Below are 24,724 nucleotides of genomic sequence, written 5' to 3'. Positions count from 1 at the left end.
ATTTTTGTCGCTTTTGCCTGGAGCTGGCCCTGAACACACACACACTCACACACACAATGGGGTGGCAGTTAAGCCAAGCTGCTTCTCTGGCTCCCACTGTGAGTAAGTGGCTGTTACACACAGAACAGAGGGACACCACCTGGATCTCTTCTATCCATGTGTGTGTGTCCTCTGTCTGTCTCTCTCTCTCTCTCTCCCCTTCATCCTCACTCTCCAGGTCTTTATTTTCCTCTATTTTCTTTTACCTCTCATCATATCCATTCTTCCCTGTCTTATAGCTTCTCTCTCTCTCTCTCTCTCTCTCTCTCTCTCTCTCTCTCTCTCTCTCTCTCTCTCTCTCTCTCTCTCCTCCCCCTCACCACCTTTTCCTCCCTTACCTTCTCTCCCCCTCTATCTATCTATCTATCTATCTCTCTCTCTCTCTCTCTCTCTCTCTCTCTCTCTCTCTCTCTCTCTCTCTACCTCTCTATCTATATCTCTCTCTCTCTCCCTCTCTCTCCCTCTCTCTCTCTCTCTCTCTCTCATTCTCTCTCCCTCTCTCCTCCCCCTCACCACCTTTCTACCTCCCTTACCTTCTCTCCTCCTGTCTCTCTCTCTCTACCTCTCTCTCTCTATCTCTCAGGGGGAGAGATGAAACAGAGGGAGCAGGGCATTATTCTGCTGTCTCAGGAGGTGTGCACCTGCTGTGCCTTGTGTTTGAATGTCAGAGAGAGTGATGCGGGAGCGTTATTGGGCACGTGGGGAGAACGACGGGCTCCTTTATACTGTCACTCATTACCCACCGAGCTTTGGGCACAGCGAGGGAGAGAAATGCACCGTGGGAAGGCAGCACTTAATTTTTCATCCGGCATGAAATATTGCTTCGGCAGACTCTTCGAACACACACTTCTACACTCTTTTCTTCTTCTGTCTTCCACGTGCTCACACTGATAGATAGACGACACACACACTTTCTCATTTGCTCATTTGTCAGTCGTCTTTGCTCTCTCTCCTCTTTTTTCTTCATCCATCCTACACCTCTCTGTGGCTGTGTTATTTTGTTAGCATTGTGTTAATGATTCCTGTTTTAATTCCAGTCTGGTAGAGTCCTTGGACCAAGCCCATTCCTATGTGTCCTGGTCTCCTGGGCAGGGTTGGCACTATGTATTCACACACACACACACACACACACACACACACACACACACACACACACACACACACACACACACACACAAACCATTTTTCCAGGTGTCACTCCACATTTTCACTCCAGCCTGTATGAAACTCTTATTATTTATTCTGGGAGTGTCTGTGGTGTAAACAAGTGCTCTCTGTACACTGGAGCTATGTGCTCTGTTAGTCTGAGCTCTTCCAATTCTCTTCCTTCTTGCTCCAGTGTTCTGTGGGTGATAATACAGGTATGGTGAAAGATACAGTATATGATCTCACCGTTCAGGGATGTACAGACTTTGATTTAATACTATTTTCTCCCCCTCCCCATATATCTCTCCCCCATCTCTCTCTCTCTTTCTCCCTCCCGCCCTCTCAGACCCCGGTGCAGTGATTGAGACCCACAGTGCAGGACCGTACGCTGTGATAGGGGGCGTCCTGGCTCTTCTGGTCTTCACTGTTATCTGTGTTCTCATCGTCACCATCTGGTGCTCTGTCCGACAGAAAGGTAACACACACATATGCACGCGCACGCACACAAACACACACACACACAAAAGTTGAAAAGTTATATGAATTCCATTAAAGGTGAGACTACCATGAATTCTCAATGGTCACGCCTCACCTCGCTGTAACTAATGGCAAATATGCAGAAACTATATCTGTCTCAGTGAATTAAAAATAGTAAATAAAAGATGGACACAAATGGATGAGATAGGAGGATGAGGGGGAAAAGGGCACGCTCTTTCCTCTCTCACCTCAGAACATGACAAACGACCTTGTATCTTAGCCAGGGGGGTTGGTGGGAAATGTAGGTGTGGTCATGTTTTTTAATGACCCCTATGGTTTACTGTATCAGGGCACATCAATAAAGAAAAACTCAGTTACCCACGCTCCCCCATCATTTTAACAGCCTCTGGCAGCCCCATGCTTCCTCCTTCAGTGCCAATAAAGTTGTCCGGGAATAGAACCTTGGAGACCAGGGGAGGGTTCATACAGCCAGAATGCCAATCAGCAAATAGACAGAGCCATTACAACCAATCAGTGAGCAGAGACAGCACTATTAGGGCCCTGTCTCTGTCCTGCTGTGGCTGCCTGTGTGCCAATCAAAGCCTTGACCAGACAAGCCCAATCATGTTCTATCAACAAAGAGACTGCCATTGGCTCCTGCAGTGATACTTCAACTTGAACATGATTGGGCTTGTTGGGCAGGTTTCCCTGTCACGCCTGCTCCCGCTTCCCCTCCCTGGCGCTCGAGGGCGCCTGGCTGCCCATCATTACGCACACCTGTCACCATCGTTACGTGCATCAGTGCTCATTGGACTCACCTGGACTCCTTCCATTTGTTGATTACCTCCTCTATATCTGTCTGTTCCCCTGTTTGATCCCGGTGTCAGCATTGATGTTGTTTTGTTTCCCCGTCTAGACGCTGTCCTCGTTTTGTTCCATGTCTTTTATTTATTAAATCATCACCCTGTACTTGCTTCCCGTCTCCCAGCGTCTGTAGAACCGAGAACGTTACAGAATATCAGAAGCATCACGTTTTTTTAGTTTGGGTTGGTGACGTCGGGTCTGGGTGCCGCTGCCGAAGGAACCAGGGATGGCTCAGCTGGCTCGAGAGGTTTTCTTGCCTCGGTTGGCTCGGCAGGCTCCCATCCCACGTCATGCCTCAGCCGGCTCGTCAGGCTCCCACGCCTCAGCCGGCTCGTCAAGCACCCACGCCTCAGCCGGCTCGTCAGGCTTCCACGCCTCAGCCGGCTCGTCAGGCTCCCATTTCTCGGCCGGCCCGTCAGGCTCGACAGGTTCCCGCGCCTCGGCCGTCTCGTCCGGCTCCCATGGCTCGGCCAGCCCGTCAGGCTCACCCAGGTGGGATGCCAGGGGGGCATCCCTAGAGGGGGGGGTACTGTCACGCCTGCTCCCGCTCCCCCTCCCTGGCGCTAGAGGGCGCCAGGCTTCCCATCATTATGCACACCTGTCACCATCGTTACGCGCATCAGCGCTCATTGGACTCACCTGGACTCCTTCCATTTGTTGATTGCCCCTTCTATATCTGTCTGTTCCCCAGGTTGATCCCTGTGTCAGCATTAATGTCGTTATGTTTCCCCTGTCCAGACGCTGTCCATGTTTTGTTTCATGTCTGTATATATTAAATGTTCACTCCCTGTACTTGCTTCTCGTCTCCCAGCGTCTGTCCTTACATTCCCGGATACAAATTAAACCTACTCCTGGACTAAAAAGCATTCTCAAAGGATTGAAATCGCTTTTTAGTCAATGACTAGGCTTAATCTGTGTCTTTGTCTGGCCCTTTAAATTCTGCACTGATCATGTAAATCAGAGAGAAATTAAAGAATTTAGTTTGATAGTTTGACTGTCTCTTATTATTATATTACTCTGCCGTAGCTAATTTCCCCACCATCCTTCTCTCTATCTCTCTTCATCTCCCTCTCTCTGTGCCTCTCTCTACCCTTATCTTTCTCTCTCTATGCCTCCGCCCCTCTTTTTCTCTCTTTTCACCATGCTTGGCCCTCTCTCATTTCCCCCTCTCCCTCTGTCAGGCACATATCGTACCCGGGAGCCTATACTTAATTGGTACTGACCTAATTCTAACTGAACTAATAATTAATCACAGGTAGGACTTTAACAATATGGTAAAGATTGCTTTGATGGGTTCACTGAATGTCACAAGGATTATATTTCTCTGTCACAACTAACATCCACACCCGTTCATCTGTCTCCCTCTCTCTGCTGCACAACCTTCTCTCTCTTTATGCCTTCTCTCTCTCTATCTCTCGCTTGCTCTCTCTCTCTCTGCCTCCTCTCTCTCTCTCTCTCTCTCTCTCTCTCTCTCTATCTCTCACTTGCTCTCTCTCTCTCTGCCTCCTCTCTCTCTCTCTCTCTCTCTCTCTCTCTCTCTCTCTCTCTCTCTCTCTCTCACTTGCTCTCTCTCTCTGCCTCCTCTCTCTCTCTCTCTATGACTCTCTCTCTCTCTGCCTCCTCTCTCTCTCTCTCTATGACTCTCTCTCTCTCTGCCTCCTCTCCCCTCTGTCTTTTTGCATCTCTCTCTCTCTCCCTCTCTCCTCTTTTCTCTCTCTGTTCATTCTCCCTCTCCCAGGTTCGTATCTTACCCATGAGGCCAGTGGGTTGGACGAGCACGGGGAGGTCCAGGAGGCTTTCCTCAACGGGAATGATGCCAGTCAGGGCAAGAAGGAGTACCTACTGTAGCCTCCATCCCCAAAACCCACACCCCTCCCCCCAACACGCCATGATGGGTGGCCTTCTGAATCGACTGTAATACTACTGCACACAGACCACATCACAGACCACAACACAGACCACAACACAGACCAGAACAGAGACTGAAAGAGAGACGACTCTGATCAGCCCTAACATTATAACTGTGCCATACTGTAGGTGTACTGGAGGAAGGAGCGAGGGAGCGAGGGAGGATGAAGGAGAGATAGAAAAAGAAAGAGACAGACAAAGGGAGAAGTGATAATATGGTCATTATTTTGATAGAGAGAAGCGATAACAAGAAGCACTTTCTTCCCTGTGGTAATTGGAGAGAGAGAGAGATGTAGAAAGGCGAAAGAGAAAAAACCGTCCATTTCCAAAATGTTCGATCCATAACTGGCACAGACAAACAGGTGGGGTGGGTATGGTTTCCAGAAGATATTGAGTTTGAATGCTTAATTTGATTACTTGAAACTGCCAAAGCACATCAGCCCACAGAGAACAACTCATCTATAATTATTTGACTACATTGCAGAGTGTTACCCTGAAAGTCTCTTAAAGTATTTCTGAACTACCCAGTAAATTCTGCAGACAACCCAGGTATTGTAGTTGCCGTCCGTGCTGGGGAGGCTGGCAATGTTTTCTGGGTAATTTAGAAACCTTCCTGTTATGAATGACTACTTTCCTTGCGGAACAGAACTGTTGTCTCTCTCTTTCGCCCTCCCTCTCTATTCACCTCTCTTTCTCGTCCTCTTCTTCTCCCTTGTTCCCTCCCTCTCTCTCTGTCTGTGTCTGTCTTTATCTCTCCTCTATTGTTGGCCAATAATGAAAGGATTAGTGCCAGTCTCCTTTCGTGAGTTAGAAGAAAGGGAACATAAGTCGACGAGACACATTAAGGAAAAGCTTAATTATTTTAAAATGCCCTTAAAGGGATAAAAATGTTTAAAAGTCTTAAAAGAAAAACAATGAGTGAAAGGGAAAGTAATGAATAAGGAAAAATACATGATGGATATTTTTCTGAATGCCATGCACACACACACATACACACACACACATACATATCTCTGAATTCTTTATTTGTGTAAAAATGTAAACAGTAAGATAACTTAAATGAATCTTTTAAGAAATTGAGAAAAAATACAGTTTACTATTGAACGCATTATGAAGATACTATACTAACACATTATTAGCCTAGAGGTACAAAAATGAACAAACTACTGTCCAGTGATCAAAACAAAAAAAGATAGAAAAAAATGTTTAATTTGTCTTTATGAAATACCTGAGGTCTTATTGATTTGTTATTAATTATTGTTATTATTTGAACTATTATAATTGTTATTATTATTATTACTGTTATTATTATTGTAAATGTTATAACTGTACACCTCCCATGTTTGTTGTTTTTGGTTATTCTCTAGAAACTGCTCTTTCCACTTCTCTCTTACTCTGTCTCTCTAGTTCTTTCTATTTCCGTCTCCCGTGCCTGTTTGTTTCTTCTTCTCGTCTTTCACTGCTGTTATTTTATAGTCCATGTGTCGCTGTTGATATAGCTAACTATTTCTTTATAGGGGAAAGATACAAAGCACGACAAAATAAAAAATACTTCAAAAATAACACCGGAGACGAGTCTGTTTTTAGATGTGTCCTCTTTAATAAGAAATGTTCTGAAACACGGTGAGAGGAGAAGAGACACCGCAGATGACAACATCAATAGGGAATAGAGAGCTAAAGGTAGGAAGATAAAAACCCAGGCAGGGAGGAAGGAAAGAAATGCTAGAAAGAGCTGTAACAGACGAGGGGTTGAAAGAGAATAAACAACATACAGAAGGCTCCATGACTGTGCTAATGAATCATGGGAAGAGGGGGAGAGAGAGAGGAAGCGAGAGAGAGGAACAGAGGGAGCCAAAAGGATAGTCAAGTCAGATGCACAGAAATATATGACGCCCCCACTACTTCCATGCAATCAATACCCGATTCTGTCAAGAAGCACTCAACTTGTCCATCTGCGTGTGCGGCTGGATTTAATAGCTGCTGGAGGTCGCTGCGTGATGGATCGATGTGTTTGTCTTCTATCGACGATAAGGCTCCACAGTAGGCTGTCATAAAGACAGATTGTCAAACGGCAATCAAAGTAATGGACTCACCAGGAGCAAGGGCTATACTAGCCTATACCAGCTGACGTGAACCAACGCTGTAGGCAGTAGAACAATAGATACACCATGTCCAGAACATATCCCCAGGTTAGCTGAAATAATGACACGCAAACCTAATGTAGCAATTGGTGGGTGACACATCGCTTGAAGTGGTCATCAGAGCTTGACTTCATCCAGTAGCGTTCTAATACTAGCATGGCTTGTTCTATAACGATAGTGTTCTAGAAGACTTAAACACTCTCATGAGGATGTCTCAGTCCGTCTAAACCAATCATCAGAGAAGATGATACACTGTCACATAACCCTGATGGGAAGTGTAAAACACTATCATTTAGCTGATTCATGTACTGTAACAGGGTCATATCAGTATTTCTTCTGTTTTATGACGTGTCATGGTCTGTTATGACAGGCATATCTCTTTCCTATAATTGTCACACTCTGGCTCCGGGACTTGTATTTGAGCCAGGGTGTATTCGTGTTGTTGGGGTTTGTTTTGGTTAGGTTGGGAATAGGGTGTGTTCATTTGGGTGTGTGTGGTTTTGGTTAGTTCTTGTGTAGTCATGTGACTCCCAATCGGAGGTAACGAGTGTCAGCTGTCGGCTCGTTATCTCTGATTGGGAGCCATATTTATCTGTATGTTTTCCTTTGGGTGTTGTGGGTTTTTGTTCCGTTTCGGTCGGTGTACCGTGGACTTCATGAGTCGTCTTTTGTTTGTAGTTCGAAACTTTAATTAATAAAGTCATGTTTCTTGCACACGCTGCGCCTTGGTCTCCTTCGCTCTTAGACGACCGTGACAGAAAAACCCACCATTCTAGGACCAAGCGGCGTGTCAAGCGGCAACAGGATCCACCTACACAGGATTCATGGACATGGGAGGAGATACTGGATGGAAGGGGTCCTTGGGCACAACCGGGAGAATATCGCCGCCCTCGTGAAGAGCTGGAGGCAGCTAAAGCCGAGAGGAGGCAATATGAGGAGGCAGCACAGAGGCAAGGCTGGAAGCCCGTGAGCACTAGCCAAAAATTTCTTGGGGGGGGCCTTAAAGGGAGTGTGGCGAAGTCAGGTAGGAGACCTGCGCCTACTCCCTGTACTTACCGTGGAGAGCGAGAGTACGGGCAGACACCGTGTTACGCAGTAGAGCGCATGGTGTCTCCTGTACGCGTGCATAGCCCGGTTCGGTACATTCCAGCTCCACGTATCGGCCGGGCTAGATTGAGCGTTGAGCCGGATGTCATGAAGCCGGCCCAACGCATCAGGCCACCAGTGCGTCTCCTCGGGCCGGCTTACATGGCACCAGCCTTAAGCATGGTGTCCCCGGTTCGCCTACATAGCCCGGTGCGGGTTATTCCTCCTTCCCGTACTGGTCGGGCGACGGGGAGCATACAACCAGGTAAGGTTGGGCAGGCTCAGTGCTCAAGGGAGCCAGTAAGCCTGCACGGTCCGGTATTTCCGGCGCCACCTCCCCGCTCCAGCCCAGTACCACCAGTGCCTACACCACGCACCAAGCCTCCTGTGTGTCCCCAGAGTCCTGTGCGTCCTGTTGCTGCTCCCCGCACTAGCCCTGAGATGCGTGTCCTCAGCCCGGGACCACCAGTTCCGGCACCACGCACCAGGCCTATAGTGCGTCTCGGCCGGCCAGAGTCTGCCGTCTGCCCAACGGCGCCTGAACTGCCCGTCTGCCCAACGGCGCCTGAACTGCCCGTCTGCCCAACGGCGCTTGAACTGCCCGTCTGCCCAACGGCGCCTGAACTGCCTGTCTGCCCAACGCCGTCTGAACTGTCCGTCTGCCAAGCGCTGCATGAACTGCCCGTCTGTACTGAGCCTGCAAAGCCGCCCGTCTGCCATGAGCCTTCAGAGCCGTCCGCCAGACCGGAGCCGCTAAAGCCTTCCGCCAGACAGGAGCCGCTAGAGCCTTCCGCCAGACAGGATCAGCCAGAGCCTTCCGCCAGACAGGATCAGCCAGAGCCTTCCGCCAGACAGGATCAGCCAGAGCCTTCCGCCAGACAGGATCAGCCAGAGCCTTCCGCCAGACAGGATCAGCCAGAGCCTTCCGCCAGACAGGATCAGCCAGAGCCTTCCGCCAGACAGGATCAGCCAGATCCGTCAGCCTGCCATGAGCAGCCAGATTCGTCAGCCAGCCATGAGCAGCCAGATCCGTCAGCCTGCCATGAGCAGCCAGATCCGTCAGCCAGCCATGAGCAGCCAGATCCGTCAGCCAGCCATGAGCAGCCAGATCCGTCAGCCAGCCATGAGCAGCCAGATCCGTCAGCCAGCCATGAGCCGTCCAGCCAGGATCCGCCAGAGCCGTCCAGCCGGGGTCCGCCAGCCAGCCAGGATCCGCCAGAGCCAGCCAGCCAGGATCCGCCATTCAGTCCGGTGCTGCCCCTTAGTCCGGTGCTGCCCCTTAGTCTGGTGCTGCCCCTTATCCTGGTGCTGCCCCTTAGTCCGGTGCTGCCCCTTAGTCCGGTGCTGCCTCTTAGTCCGGTGCTGCCCCTTAATCCGGTGGGGTTAAGTTGGAGGGTGGTCAGTTGGAGGAGGCTACGGAAGCGGGTAGTGACTATGGTGGGGTGGGGACCACGACCAGAGCCAGAACCACCGCCGAAGAGGTATGCCCACCCAGCCCTCCCTTGGTTAGCCCTAGTTGAGGCGCGGTCGCAGTCCGCGCCTTTAGGGGGGGGTACTGTCACACTCTGGCTCCGGGACTTGTATTTGAGCCAGGGTGTATTCGTGTTGTTGGGGTTTGTTTTGGTTAGGTTGGGAATAGGGTGTGTTCATTTGGGTGTGTGTGGTTTTGGTTAGTTCTTGTGTAGTCATGTGACTCCCAATCGGAGGTAACGAGTGTCAGCTGTCGGCTCGTTATCTCTGATTGGGAGCCATATTTATCTGTATGTTTTCCTTTGGGTGTTGTGGGTTTTTGTTCCGTTTCGGTCGGTGTACCGTGGACTTCATGAGTCGTCTTTTGTTTGTAGTTCGAAACTTTAATTAATAAAGTCATGTTTCTTGCACACGCTGCGCCTTGGTCTCCTTCGCTCTTAGACGACCGTGACAATAATAGCCTATCTTCATAAGCATTATATATCATTAGTACATTACAACCACCATTGTAGGTTGAGTGTTATATTATCCAATGGTTACATATATAAATTATGTTGAATGTAAAGTACAGAAATTATCTTTATTGTAAGGTACAGAAATGATCAAGTAATTACATGATAAGATGGTAATTACACAGTAAAAACCAATTAATTACTTATTTGTTTCACCATTAGACCAGGTATTTCCCTAATTTTGAATTATCTCATGTAAGTACCATTAAAGTATACATTCTTACCACAAAATGTCCTACCCAATACCAGGTAAATACCAGCACTGTGAAATAGGAAATGCTAGCAGTAGCGATGGCCCCAGTTAGCCTCTGTTAACGGTAGTCAGGTGACCGGAGTGGCCTCTATTCTCTGGTAATGACGTTAGTGGTGCATCGGGCCGTGCTGTGCCATTGTGGTCCCAGCCATTGATTGAAGTGGGTGACCGTGTCGGTCGGTGAGCAGCGGTTAGAGAAGCACAGCGTAATCAGGAAGGACTGTGCTCTCAGGCAGACGGAACAATTGAATGGGCACCCAAGCCAGAACTGCTCTCCATCAATAATGTGTTCCAGGCAGAGAGAGATGTTGCTTTTGTGAAGATCTGAGGGTGGGGTTTGGGGAGAAACCGGTAGACAGAGAGAGAGAGAAAAATTGAGATGGCGGATTGATGTATGATGATGTACAGGTTACTGTCAAAATAAGGGAAACCAACATAAAGTGTTTAAATAGGGCATTGGGCCACCACGAGCCGCCAGAACAGCTTCAATGCACCTTGGCATAGATTCTACAAGTGTCTGGAACTCTATTGGAGGGATGCCACACCATTCTTCCACGAGAAATTCCATCATTTGGTGCTTTGTTGATGGTGGTGGAAAACACTGTCTCAGGAGCCGCTCCAGAATCTCACGTAAGTGTTCAATTGGGTTGAGATCTGGTGACTGAGAGACACACACACACTTACACACTCCCTTTAAACCCCTTATGCTCCTTTGAGACCCCTCTTTCAAAGTCTGAGATCTCTTCTAGCCATGGTAGCCAAAATAATGGTCAATTTGGCATTTTTTTACATGACCCTAAGCATGATGGGACGTTAATTGCTTAATTAACTCAGGAACCACACCTGTGTGGAAGCACCTGCTTTCAATATACTTTGTATCCCTCATTTACTCAAGTGTTTCCTTTATGTTGGCAGTTATCTGTATGTGAGAGAGAAGAGAGAGAGAAGAGAAGAACAGAGTGTGTGTGCATGTATTAGAAAGAGAGATGAGCATAAAGAGAGAGAGAATTAGAGGGAGGGACAAGACAGACCCTCTTAATAAGACCAAAGAAAGAAAGAGAGAGAGAGAGTGCATGTGCATGTGTTAAAGAAGGCGAGATGCCCCCCCCCCCAAGTAATTTTTCACACCAACGTGGCCAGAAGATGAACAATCCAATTAGTTAGAGCAAGGCCTTTTATTTAAGGAGAGTATTAGATTTATACAGTTAATCAAAACAGCCATGAAGACCGTTTCTCTGCTATAATTATGAGGTCGTCGCCGGACCAACCATGCTGTTATTACTGTGTGTTTAATTAAACATGATCAAAGCTAGATCTATAGCATCCGCAGCAGCAGCAGCAGCAGTAGGCATGTTACAATGCAGACAGATCCTGATCTAGTCCCAGGCTTAGTTCTGGATCAGTGTGAGATTAGAAGAAGTCTGCTGCGTGATATTTACTCTCTCGGTAGCTAGGTTTCCATCCAATTGGCGACAGATTTTCCCACCAGAGATGTGTTTCCAACAAATTGACTTGTTGCTGATAAAAGGCTGTGCATGATGATGTAGTGCACATAAAAATAACTTTTGCAGTTAAATTCCCATGTACTGAATAAAAACTAGAATTTAAATGGGTTTTAATCGCATTTTCAACTCTACTGATGGTTTTGTCACAAAAATGTTTGCGTTATATAGCGAATATGCCCACTCTGGTCATGGCACAACAGCTCGCAGATACAGTGTGGTTGATGAGATTATTATGGACAAAAGAGCAAGATGATTTTAATTTGTCAAATGGCATCAAGTTCATCACCTTGCATTTTCACCACCCTGTGAAGTTCATCATAACTTATTTCATCTGTAGCGTAATAAACTGTATTGTTTCCCGAGTGTAGTGGAAGGACCACACACCATATCATCGTGTGACTCCAAGTTTACCTCGGTATGATGGTTATTATATCAATATTTGTGCGTAAAGGCGTTTCCACCGCCATTTCTCACATAATTAATTTTACAGACACAAAAAGATCCCACCTTGTTTGTTTGGCCGACATTTGGAAAGTCTACTGACAAATTAGCTGTTTCCATCAGGCCTGTCTTTAAAGTGTTTAACCGACATGTACTTTACTCAGCATAAAAAGGTTGGATGGAAGCCTGGTTAGTGACCTTATTTGATATGAGACCCAATGATTAAACAGCACAGTGTTTGAAAAACGAATTAACGTCTAGTATGTGCTACTGACAGGTTGATTAATATTTATAGGGATAGATACACAAAGAAGCTCCTTGTGAATTACACAATGATACATGGCCCTGTTTACACACAATGTCTGGAACTTATGTTTGTGGACAAACTTCCAGGGAAATTGGATGTTCAGCAATTTTCGATGTATTACCATATTGGATATGTGTGTAAACAGAGCCTAAGAGAGTGAATTATAACAAATGAGATGGGAATGCTGGTGTTGTAACAACGCTTTTACACAGACACCTTCCCTGTTTTCCCATTCCATGTCACACACACACATCTGGGCACAGCCTCCCTTTGAGTGAGCAGGACGCCCCCACCCGTTGTATGGGAATGGTGAAGAGGAGAGGGGGCACCAGACCGTAGAGCTGCGACAGGAGCGAGCCCAGCGGGAAAGCCCAGGTCGGGGGCAGTGTGCCTGGGGAGAAAAGCAGGAGGGAGTGGGTGATGTGAAGGGGCAGGCACAGGAGGACCAGGAGGCAGAGGGAGAGGCCCAGAGAGCGGGCACGGGGAGAGCGGCGTTTTGGGGGGCCAGAGCCCGGGCCTTCAGGGTCCTGTCTGGGCATCACACAGACCAGGTCTAGGTAAATGGCCAGCAGGCCCATTAGCGGGAGCAGGAAGACGGTCACCCCATAGACATAGACCAGGAACTGGGGGCTGAGGACGGTGTCGGGGGCACACACCCCCCAGTGGCTCCTATGGATCTCTGCGTAAGTGAAGTTATGGAGATCCTCCACATAGAACTTGGACAGGAAGCCGCCATAAGGGAGGTACTTCCCGATCACAGAGCGGTCCTGGTTGTACTTGGGGGGCGCAGGAGGGGGAGGAGGAGGGGAGGTCCAGTTGCCTGATGGGATGTCATCCAGCTCCAGCTCATCCAGCCATCCCTCAGCCCCTCCCCAGGTGTCCAGGACATTCCAGCCGATGAACTGGGCAAAGGAGGAGAGGACAGATGCCACCCAGCACAGCAGGACCACACACAGGACTCGCCGACGTGTCACCAGGGAACTGTACCTGAAACAGAGAGAGAGAGAAGGGATAAACATAGAACCCAATGGGTCAAATGAAGCCAGCATGCACTGATGGTCTAGAGCAGGGGTCTTCAACCTTTTCCTGCCCAGGGACCCCCGCCGAGGCAAACTGGCGACCCAGGGACCCCAATCATGTGTTAACCAACATTTTATTTTTCACGTCTTGTCTTATCATCAGGTGAATGATAATGGCAAGGAGAAGTAACATTAACCAACATTTTAAAATTAATAGATTTGGTAGACAGTTTTTCATTATTTTGACCTCCCCACATTATAATTGGAAGTATAAGCTCTAACATAGCCTATTAGCTAGACAAAGGTAATTCCCAAACATTGTTTTCTAAAAGTAGCTGTTTAGTTGGTTAAAAAAAGGTAAAACGTGTTGGCAAAAATGTATGTCCAAATCAAGAAAGCTTACCAGCAACCAGTGGCACTTTCTGTGATCCGTACCTGCGGGTGCTTTTTTAAAGCTTATCTCGGATACACCAGAGAGCAGAGATTATTATTTTTGTATTTTATTAGGATCCCCATTAGCTGTTGCAAAAGAAGCAGCTACTCTTCCTGGGGTCCACACAAAACATGAAACATAATACAGAACTTTAATAGACAACAGCTGAAGGACAGAACTACATCAATTGTTATTTATTTTTACAAAAGGCACACATAGCCTACATATCAATACATACACACAAACTATCTAGGTCAAATAGGGGAGAGGCGTTGTGCCGTTGTCACGGTTTCGGCCGAGGCTGCCTCTCTTCCTTGCTCGGGCAGGCTTCGGCGTTCGTCATCTCCGGAATACTAGCTGCCACCGTTGTATGTTTCTATGTTCGTTTGGTCTGGTCTGGTATTGTACACCTGTTATCGTTTAGTGTCATTAGTGTCCTATAAGTTCTCGTTGTGTTTGTCAAGTGTTGTGTGTGATTGTTTTCACTGTCGTGCGTTTGGCTAGTACGTATACTGTTTGCTCGGTTGAGCTGTTCTCCATGGTGTTGGTGTGTTTTGTCGCACCTGTTTAGTGCGCCCGTTTTGTTTTTCGCCTGCATGCGGAGTTCTCGCCTCAGGGCATTTATTCGTGCTTGTGTTTGTGCATCCACTAAAGTCTTTTGGACTTACGTTCTGCGTCCTGCGCCTGATTCCACCACCACACCCACCTACAGCAACACTGACAGAATCACACACCTGCTCGAATGGAATCAGCAGGAGCCAAAACAGCACAGGAGACGTTGGAGGACAGGGTCCGGGAGCAGAATGACCAGATCCTGCGGATGGGGTCCGCCCTGCAGGAGGTGATCACCACCCTCCAACGCTGGGAGACCCGAGGGACACCCCCAACGCCATCTTCCCTGCCCTCACCATCGGCAAGTCAGCCCATACCCGCTCCGGAACCCAGAGGAGTTCGACTCGACCCGCTGCCGGGTGTCAGGGCTTCCTTCTCCAGGTGGAGCTTTACCTGGCCACCGTGCACCCGGCGCCCTCGGGACACGAGAGCGTGTCCGCCCTGATCTCCTGCCTTTCCGGCAAAGCGTTAGAATGGGCCAACGCTGAGTGGAGGAGACTAGACGCTACCACCATCACGTACGCTGAGTTCTCCCGCCGCTTCAGGGCGGTGTTTGACCATCCCCCGGAGGGGAAAGCGGCGGGGGAGCGTCTGTTCTGCCTCCGGCAGGGGAGGAGGAGTGCCCAGGAGTTCGCGTTGGAATTCCGGACTCTAGCGGCGGATGCAGGGTGGAATGAGCGGGCCCTCATTGATCACTACCGCTGTGGTCTACGTGAGGACGTCCGTAGGGAGCTGGCCTGTTGGGACACCAGCCTCTCGTTCGACCAGTTAGTCGACATGTCCATCAGGCTGGATACCCTGCTAGCTACCCGCGGACGTCCCGAGGGGGGTCCGTCCATTTCACCCTCCAGCGCCTCCGAGCCGTGCCCCATGGAGCTCGGGGGCGCTGGCGCTAGAGAGAGGAGGGGTCGGAGTACGAGGGGGTCCATCTCCTGCACCAACTGTGGTCGGGGAGGACACACCGCGGCTAGGTGCTGGGGATGGCCTCCTAGGGGAGAAGACGACAGGCCCCGCACTGGGGAGCCCTTCCAGGTGAGTAGGCGCCCCACTCACCCAGAGCTCTCTGTTGCGCACTTCTGTATACCTGTGCGTTTTCCACAGGTCGCACCTCATTCCCAGCATAGGGCGCTGGTAGATTCAGGCGCGGCTGGGAATTTTGTTGATAAGAGATTTTGTTTAGCCTTAGGGATTCCCCTTCTCCCTGTTGACGTCCCCTTCCCCGTTCATGCCCTAGATAGCCGTCCGTTGGGTGCGGGCTTGATCAGGGAGGTCACGGCGCCACTTAGGATGTGTGCGCAGGGGGGTCATCAGGAGATGATCCAGCTATTTCTGATCGACTCGCCTGCGTATCCGGTGGTGCTGGGCATGCCCTGGTTGAGTACCCATAACCCGTCTATTTCGTGGCAGGAGAGGGCTCTGATGGAGTGGTCTGCTCAGTGTGTGGGTCGATGTTTAGGCGTTTCCGTAGGGGCTACCTCGGTGGAGAGTCCAAACCAGGTGCCCGCATTGCACGTTCCCCCTGAGTATGGGGATTTGGCTATTGTGTTCAGTAAGTCGAGGGCGACGCAGTTGCCTCCCCATAGGCAGGGAGATTGTGCGATAGACCTCCAGGCAGGAGCTGCGCTCCCACGGAGCCATGTGTATCCTCTGTCTCAGGAGGAGAAGAGAGCTATGGAGACTTACATAGACGAATCTCTGAGACAAGGATACATACGGCCCTCCACTTCCCCTGCGTCCTCGAGTTTCTTTTTTGTGAAGAAAAAGGATGGTGGGTTACGCCCGTGCATTGATTACCGTGGTGTCAATCAGATCACGGTGAAGTACAGTTATCCACTCCCGCTGATTGCGACCATGACGGAGTCATTGCACGGGGCGCGTTTCTTCACTAAATTAGATCTCAGGAGCGCGTACAACTTGGTGCGCATTAGGGGGGGCGATGAATGGAAGACAGCCTTTAGTACCACCTCGGGCCATTACGAGTATCTTGTCATGCCATACGGGTTGATGAACGCTCCTTCAGTTTTCCAATCATTCGTGGATGAGATCTTCAGGGACATGCAGGGGCAGGGGGTGGTCGTGTACATAGATGACATTCTCGTGTACTCGTCTACCCGAGTCGAGCATGTGGCCCTGGTGCGCCGAGTGTTGCGGAGGCTGTTGGAGCACGACCTGTATGTCAAGGCAGAGAAGTGTCTGTTTTTCCAGGAGTCAGTCTCCTTTTTGGGTTATCAGTTGTCTGCGTCAGGGGTGAAGATGGAGGTAGACCGGGTGTCAGCCGTGCGTAATTGGCAAACGCCAACCACTGTGAAGGAGGTGCAGCAGTTTTTGGGGTTTGCGAATTACTACCGGAGGTTTATCCGGGGTTTTGGACAGGTGGCAGCTCCCATAACGTCTCTTTTGAAGGGGGGTCCGGTGCGTCTGCAGTGGTCAGCCGAGGCGGACAGGGCGTTTGGGAGGCTGAAGGACCTGTTTACCTCGGCCCCGGTGCTGGCGCATCCGGATCCTTCTTTACCATTTCAGGTAGAGGTGGACGCGTCAGAGGCCAGTATAGGAGCCGTGCTTTCGCAACGGTCCGGCGCGCCACCTAAACTCCGCCTCTGTGCTTTTTATTCCAAGAAGCTCAGTCCGGCGGAGCGAAATTATGACGTAGGGGACAGGGAGCTGTTAGCCGTGGTACAGGCCCTAAAGGTGTGGAGGCACTGGCTTGAGGGGGCTCAACACCCTTTCCTCATTTTGACGGACCACCGTAACCTGGAGTACATCCGGGCAGCGAGGAGACTGAACCCTCGCCAGGCGCGGTGGAATATGTTTTTGACCCGGTTCATATTTAAGATCACGTACATCCCTGGGTCACAGAACGGTAAGGCAGACGCACTGTCTCGGCGGTATGACACGGAGGAGAGGTCCGTGGAGCCCACTCCCATACTGCCGGAGTCTTGTCTGGTGGCACCGGTAGTGTGGGAGGTCGATGCTGAACTCGAGCGGGCGTTACGCACCGACCCTAGTCCACCTCAATGCCCGGAGGGTCGGAAGTACGTTCCGCTCGAGGTTCGGGATCGATTGATCTATTGGGCTCACACGTCACCCTCCTCTGGACACCCGGGTATCGGCCGGACAGTGCACTGTCTTAGTGCTAAGTACTGGTGGCCCACGTTGGCGAGGGATGTGAGGGTTTATGTTTCCTCCTGCTCGGTGTGCGCCCAGTGTAAGGCGCCTAGACATCTGCCTAGGGGTAAGTTACTACCCCTGCCCGTTCCACAACGACCATGGTCTCACCTCTCGGTGGATTTCATCACTGACCTTCCTCCTTCACAGGGGAATACCACTATACTGGTCGTTGTGGACCGGTTCTCTAAGGCCTGTCGTTTGCTCCCTATGCCGGGCCTTCCTACTGCCCTGCAGACCGCCGAAGCGCTATTCACCCATGTGTTCCGGCACTACGGGGTACCCGAGGATATTGTGTCTGATCGAGGTCCCCAATTTACCTCCAGAGTCTGGAGAGCTTTTATGGAGCGGTTGGGGGTCTCGGTGAGCCTCACCTCGGGTTACCACCCGGAGAGTAATGGGCAGGTGGAACGTGTGAACCAGGATGTGGGTAGGTTTCTTAGAACATACTGCCAGGACCGGCCGGAGGAGTGGGCAAGGTACGTTCCCTGGGCCGAAATGGCCCAGAATTCCCTACGCCATTCCTCCACTAACCTAACCCCTTTCCAATGTGTGTTAGGTTACCAGCCGGTTCTGGCACCTTGGCAGCAGAGCCAGATCGAGGCTCCTGCGGTGGATGAGTGGGTGCGGCGCTCGGAGGAGACATGGAACGCTGCACACGTCCACCTGCAGCGGGCCCTCCGTCGTCAAAAGGCGAGCGCCGATCTCCACCGCAGTGAGGGACCGGTGTACGCACCTGGTGATCGAGTCTGGCTCTCTACCAGAAACCTGCCCCTCCGCCTGCCCTGTCGGAAACTGGGTCGGCGGTTTGTAGGGCCATTTAAAGTCCTGAGAAGATTGAACGAGGTGTGTTACAGATTACAACTACCTGTTGAGTATAAAAGTATTAACCCCTCGTTCCATGTGTCTCTTCTCAGGCCGGTGGTAGCTGGCCCACTCCAAGAAAGTGAGATCAGGGAGACTCCTCCGCCCCCATTGGACATCGAGGGGGCACCGGCGTACTCCGTGCGGTCCATCTTGGATTCGAGACGTCGGATGGGGGGTCTCCAATATCTAGTGGAGTGGGAGGGGTACGGCCCGGAGGAACGGTGCTGGGTGCCGAGGAGAGACATTTTGGACCCGTCTCTCCTGACGGAATTCCATCGTGGTCACCCGACGCACCCTGCTCCGCGTCCTCCTGGTCGTCCCCGAGGCCGGAGTCGGCGCACGTCTGGAGCCGCGTGTCAAGGGGGGGGTACTGTCACGGTTTCGGCCGAGGCTGCCTCTCTTCCTTGCTCGGGCAGGCTTCGGCGTTCGTCGTCTCCGGAATACTAGCTGCCACCGTTGTATGTTTCTATGTTCGTTTGGTCTGGTCTGGTATTGTACACCTGTTATCGTTTAGTGTCATTAGTGTCCTATAAGTTCTCGTTGTGTTTGTCAAGTGTTGTGTGTGATTGTTTTCACTGTCGTGCGTTTGGCTAGTACGTATACTGTTTGCTCGGTTGAGCTGTTCTCCATGGTGTTGGAGTGTTTTGTCGCACCTGTTTAGTGCGCCCGTTTTGTTTTTCGCCTGCGTGCGGAGTTCTCGCCTCAGGGCATTTATCGTGCTTGTGTTTGTGCATCCACTAAAGTCTTTTGGACTTACGTTCTGCGTCCTGCGCCTGATTCCATCACCACACCCACCTACAGCAACACTGACAGCCGTGAGGTGTTGCTTTATCTGTTTTTTGAAACCAGGTTTGCTGTTCACTTGGGCAATATGAGATGGAACGGAGTTCCATGCAATAATGGCTCTATATAATAGTGTACGCTTTCTTGAATTTGTTCTAGATTTGGGGACTGTGAAAAGACCCCTGGTGGCATGTCTGGTGGGGTACGTGTGTGTGTCAGAGCTGTGTGTAAGTTAACTATGCAAACAATTTGGGATTTTCAACACATTAATGTTTCTTATAAAAAGAAGAAGTGATGCAGTCAGTCTCTCCTCAACTCTTAACCAAGAGAGACTGCATAGTATTTATATCAGCCCTCTGATTACAATGGTTGAATCATCAGAATACAGAATACATGGACGCATGCTTTGTTTAATGCCAGCGGCAGGTCATTGGTAAAAATAGAAAAGAGTAGAGGGCCTAGGGAGCTGCCCTGCGGTACACCCCACTTTACATGTTTGACATTAGAGAAGCTTCCATTAAAGAAAGTCCTTTGAGTTCTATTAGATAGATAGCTCTGAATCCACGATATGGCAGAGGTTGTAAAGCCATTACACATCTATTTTTTCAACAACAGGTTATGGTCAATAATATCAAAGGCTGCACTGAAATCTAACAGTACAGCGCCCACAATCTTCTTATTATCAATTTCTTTCAACCAATCATCAGTCATTTGTGTCAGTGCAATACATGTTGAGTGCCCTTCTCTATAAGCATGCTGAAAGTCTGTTGTTAATTGGTTTACAAAGAAATAGCATTGTATTTTTTCCAACAGTTTGCTAAGAGCTGGCAGCAAGCTTATAGGTCTGCTGTTAGAACCAGTAAATGCCGCTTTACCACTCTTGGGTAGCGGAATTACTTTGGCTTCCCTACTGGCCTGAGGACAAATACTTTCCTCTAGGCTCAGATTAAAGATATGACAGATAGGAGTGGCTATAGAGTCAGCTACCATCCTCAGTAGCTTTCAATCTAAGTTGTCAATGCCAGGAGGTTTGTCATTATTGATCGATAACAAGGGGGGGGGGGGGATTTGTCTTTCTGCCCATTATTTCATTTAACATTTCCATCATTCTTTATATCATTGATCTTGTTTTGATAATAAAGTTTCTTCTTATTTTTGTTGAGTTTAGTCACATCATTTCTCAATTTGCAGTAAGTCAGCCAGTCAGATGTGCAGCCAGACTTATTAGCCACTCCTTTTGCCCCATCTCTTTCAACCTACAGTTTTTCAATTCCTCATCAATCCATGGAGCTTTAACAGTTCTAACAGTCAGTTTCTTAACAGGTGCATGTTTCTCAGTAATTGGAAGAAGCAATTTCATAAATTAATCAAGTGCAGCATCTGGATGCTCCTTATTAATCACATCAGACCAACAAATATTTTTAACATCAGTATTTCTGTTACATATATTTTAAATATGTCTTCAACTACTTCTGAGTATTTTGTAATTTATATTACACTGGGCTTAACTACACTCCAATGTATTTTGTAACAATATACTTTCGAGAGCTGTAATTAGTATTTTCAAAATACAAAATACATTTTCTATACCATTTTCTATAGCGGTTTACAATTTTGTGGCCACTTTCACCCTGCATTGGTATCAAAAGTCTGATGGCACTATAATGTGATAAGAGTGTTTGCTAAATGAACTAAATATAAATGTATACTGTATGTAAAAAGAAAAAATTACAAAGCATGTTGAGTAGTAATCTCCACTTCGAAACAAGGTCAATAATAATACCTAGTGTGCTTTGCCGTTAATTTTCTCATATACAGTATATTTACATTTTGGTCATTTAACAGACCCTCTTATCCAGAGGGACTTGCAGTCAGTGCATTCAACTAAGGTAGATAAACAACAACATATCACAGTCATAGCAAGTAAAATGTTTCTGTAACCGTTACTGAGAATGTTGTTGCTGTTCGGGCAGGCTACTTGCAAATGTATTTCTATATTTGAAAATATGAAATGCATGTATTTTAATTAAATACATTTCAAACTTATTTTGTAGTTTACTTTGATACATTGATCTTTATGGTATTTTGTAATTAGCTATTTTTGCCAATCCCTGCCAATGAGTGTAATGAGCTCCAATGAGTGTAATTTGCTCAATATAAGGAGTTGATAAATAAAGTAATCATTGTTAGAAAGAAGATGTCCTCCTCTTTTCTACTGTATGTATGTAATAATACAATTGTTTATTCTGTTGTTGCTAGCATTATTCATAAAAATATATATTTGTTCCACTTTTTGGTTTGTTTTAATTTATTTTTTAAATATTTATGTGGACCTCCGGTTGAATACTCCTGCTCTAGAGTGCAGTCCTGAGAACATTTGGCAAATTCTTTCAGGTGCACTTGATTTAGTTTTGGTACTTTTTAGCCCCCCTCTCTGACTCACCTGCTCCCCATGCGATGCTTCAGGTGAGAGTCGAGGGTCAAGAGCAGCAGCAGGCAGACAGTGAACTGCCTGACCAGCAGAGGACAGCACACCAGGGTAATGCAGGTGTACAGGCACTGGGGACTCCTCAGGTTCAGCAGCACAGAGACAGGGACCCCCACCGCACCCCCCATTGCCCCCACCCAGCCCAGACACAACTTCAGGCAGGCAGAAACACTCCCGCTCTGGGTATAACCACCTCCTCCCTGGCCTCCTCCATCCTCCTCGATCCCACCACCACCCATAGACATCCTCACACTCACAACGATCACCGACACAGATACCACACACTGACTCACTGAGTACAGCCACATGTGCTCCATGGCTGAACCTAAGAGGGGGACAGAGACAAAGGGGTGGGGGAGGTGGCAGAGCTAAGAGAGAGAGAGAAAGACGAGTGAAACACAGCCCGTCCATTGGGTGAGGTGTCAAACCTAACTCTAAGAGATCATTAAACGTTTCTACTGCACTTGTCGCAACAGTGGATGTCCTACCATGGCTACCTAGCTAATTATAACATTTTCCCAATTGGCTCTTTGATTCTCTCCTCTCCCCTGAAACTGACTTCCAGGTGAGGTTTTTCATGAGGAAGCATTCTCAGTCAGTTTACCTGGGACATAAAAAAATACAAAAAAAAAAGACTAGCGGGCGGTGGGAGGATAGAGTAAAGGAAAAATACATGAAAAGGGAGAAGCAGAGGCAGGACGTTGAGGGGGAGAGATTGTTAGATATTTTTTATTGGTATTGGAGACCTGTAAGCGTGCTTGGAGAGTGAAAAGGTCAGCGTAGACCGGACCTGACAGAGTGCTCACACTGAGGATGTGAGCATCATGCAAACACAGTGTAGAGAGGGTAGGCTCTGTGAAAACAGACCGTTAACAACACACACTGCAGCAGACAGACAGAGCAGGAGACGCTGGTGTGAACTTACTTGAGTGTGACTGACAGGTAATTTCAGAACATTTTCAAACAATGGGCTCAAATAAAGCAAAGCGGATGGATATTGAAATAGCAGATTTAACGCTGTAATGTGCCACCTGTCTCCTCAGAATAATGAGTTTGACCTTTTCAGGACACCCAGACGACAAGTTGTCAGTTTTCATAATAATTATGACTGACTGGAATAACCATTTTATACAGCGCATTATCACTTGATACAGTTGTCTCATGTCCTCCTCCTTGAAGGGCCTTGAAATAATTAATGGAGTGCATCCCACCTTATGTGGGTGTCTTCGGTTTGAATCTGTGACTGGTCGCTTTCAATGTGATTAATTTACCTTTGTTAATCAATTAAGCATTGAGAGACAACACAAGCATACAGACTCACCGCCACACGACAACAGTCAGAGCTTTAGATCAGATAGTTGGAAACTCAATAGATGACAGAAAAGATGGTAGAGAATATAATGGATGAAGAATGGATAGAGAACAGAAGGGTGATTTTGTGGACCCCAGGAAAAGTAGCTGCTGCTATCGCAACAGCTAATGGGGATCCTAATAAAATACCAAATACCAAAATATAGCTATCTAGAACAGTAGAATAAATGAGAAAATACCAAATTACCTGATATGTTGAGGATGTATATATCTGGATAAGAGCATCTGCTAAATGACTAAAATGTCAAATGTAAATATAACTCTATGACAGTTCTAATCTGTCCTCAGTAAATCTTCCCTCGCTCTTTACCTCTCTATCTCTTCCTCTCACTCTATTCTTCTGCACTGACTGACAGAATAAACTCACATTCATAAACCGTCATTACCCTCTCTGCCCACCTATCTCCTGGTCTTGTCTATGCAAACATATCAATTGTGTCAATGTTGAAGCAGTGCTGACCTTTCCACTCGAGCTGTGCAAGGGTCACCACAGGCATTGTAAATACGTTTTTTTTTAAAGGCCAAGGCTATAGTTAACACATATACTCGCAGACACACACACTCAAGTCAATCGAACATGTACAAATGCGTGCACACACACACACACGGAGAGAGACACTCAAACATGTGTGTAAACATAGTGGCACAGATGGAAGAGATGATAAACAGAGAAAAACAAAGGAGAAAAAGAAGAGAGGGACAGAGAATGCAACCTCTTCTCTACTGAAGGGTTTGGGCATCGTTCTGTGAAAAGAGCTTGTGTTCACTGTGCCGTGTTTCAGGCAGCAGTACATTTATTTTTCAAAGGCTATTTCTAGGATAACAAAGAACAAATGAAGTGGCATTGTTGTTGTTTTTCCATGGGGGAAATGTACCATGGGAAATAAAGAACGATTGTTGCATGCAGGATTCAAAGGAATTTTATCATGATCTCTGTCAGTAGGCTATTTGTGGAAATCCCATAAGAATAAGATATGGTTTTATATAGTATGTATAAGCTGGAAGTAGAAGCCTAAGTGTTGTTGTCCATTAGTTTACTCCAATTAGGGGAGGGATGGTAGGGTTAGGGGAAAATAATAAAGGAAAATATATTTTTTAAATATATATACACTACCAGTCAAAAGTTTGGACACACCTACTCATTCAAGGGTTTTTCTTTATTTTTACTATTTTTTACATTGTAGAATAATAGTGAATAATAGTGAAGACATCAAAACTATGAAATAACACATATGGAATCATGTAGTAACCAAAAACGTGTTAAACAAATCAAAATATATTTGATATTTGATATTCTTCAAATAGCCACCCTTTGCCTTGATGACAGCTTTGCACACTCTTGGTATTCTCTCAACCAGCTTCATGAGGTAGTCACCTGGAATGCATTTCAATTAACAGGTGTGCCTTCTTAAAAGTTAATTTGTGGAATTTATTTCCTTCTTAATGGGTTTGAGCCAATCAGTTGTGTTGTGACAAGGTAGGGGAGGTATACAGAAGATAGCCCTGTTTGGTAAAAGACCAAGTCCATGTTATGGCAAGAACAACTCAAATAAGCAAAGAGAAATGACAGTCCATCATTACTGTAAGACATGAAGGTCAGTCAATATGGAACATTTCAAGAACTTTGAACGTTTCTTCAAGTGCAGTCGCAAAAACCATCAAGCGCTATGATGAAACTGGCTCTCATGAGGACCACCACAGGAATGGAAGACCCAGAGTTACAGTGGGGAGAACAAGTATTTGATACACTGCAGATTTTGCAGGTTTTCCTACTTACAAAGCATGTAGAGGTCTGTAATTTTTATCATAGGTACACTTCAACTGTGAGAGACAGAAT

The 24,724-nt window shown here is 47.7% G+C and overlaps 1 protein-coding gene and 1 long non-coding RNA gene across 2 annotated transcripts; one reads left to right on the top strand and one right to left on the bottom strand.

Annotated features, from left to right (window-relative positions):
• Window positions 1-1,546: 1,546 nt before the first annotated feature.
• LOC311117343 lies at window positions 1,547-5,997 on the top strand. The gene is made up of 2 exons (XR_014611602.1): window positions 1,547-1,660; window positions 4,265-5,997. It is a non-coding gene; the product is annotated as an uncharacterized lncRNA (long non-coding RNA).
• A 6,391-nt stretch (window positions 5,998-12,388) lies between these two features.
• On the bottom strand, window positions 12,389-21,833 carry LOC311117341 (adenosine receptor A1-like; the record flags this gene model as incomplete). Its single annotated transcript, XM_084192300.1, has 2 exons — window positions 12,389-13,136; window positions 21,472-21,833. 2 exons carry the CDS (start codon window positions 21,831-21,833, stop codon window positions 12,389-12,391), a joined length of 1,110 nt encoding a protein of 369 aa, XP_084048426.1.
• Between the last annotated feature and the right edge of the window lie 2,891 nt (window positions 21,834-24,724).

This window comes from Coregonus lavaretus (genome assembly GCF_964263955.1).
Source record: "Coregonus lavaretus genome assembly, contig: HAP1_SCAFFOLD_2840, whole genome shotgun sequence".
Taxonomy (NCBI): domain Eukaryota; kingdom Metazoa; phylum Chordata; class Actinopteri; order Salmoniformes; family Salmonidae; genus Coregonus; species Coregonus lavaretus.
Note: the sequence above shows the minus strand (reverse complement) of the source record. Positions and strands in the feature narration are given on the sequence as shown.